This window comes from Morone saxatilis, unplaced genomic scaffold (genome assembly GCF_004916995.1).
Source record: "Morone saxatilis isolate NCDOM2014 unplaced genomic scaffold, NCSU_SB_2.0 Contig23, whole genome shotgun sequence".
Classification (NCBI taxonomy): Eukaryota; Metazoa; Chordata; class Actinopteri; family Moronidae; genus Morone; species Morone saxatilis.
Window position 1 is genome coordinate 1925939 of NW_023339796.1, and position 226 is coordinate 1926164.

Genomic DNA, 226 nt, shown 5'->3' on the forward strand with positions numbered 1-226 from the left:
GGAGGAGAACGCGAGGTTAGAACAGGTTACTCATGGATCAGGATCAAGGAGCAGCCATACCTTCCCAGGAAGTCGTCTTTATCAGTGTCTTCATCAAACAGCTCGACATCCAGATTCTGTCCTGAGTGATCGTAAATCAACGCCTGAAAACACAAAGACACACTTTAATATTGCTGTCGGTCCTTTGTTCCCTTTATTCACAGATTCCTGATCAATTTTCTGTGTG

The 226-nt window shown here is 44.2% G+C and overlaps 1 protein-coding gene across 1 annotated transcript in view; it reads right to left on the reverse strand.

The window, feature by feature from the left end:
- Positions 1 to 226, reverse strand: part of esyt2a (extended synaptotagmin-like protein 2a) — a gene marked incomplete in the record, with an annotated part of 55202 nt that overhangs the window by 14408 nt on the left and 40568 nt on the right. Inside the window, 1 exon segment of the mRNA XM_035671468.1 lies at positions 61 to 143. Within this exon segment, the coding sequence (XP_035527361.1) occupies positions 61 to 143 (83 nt within the window).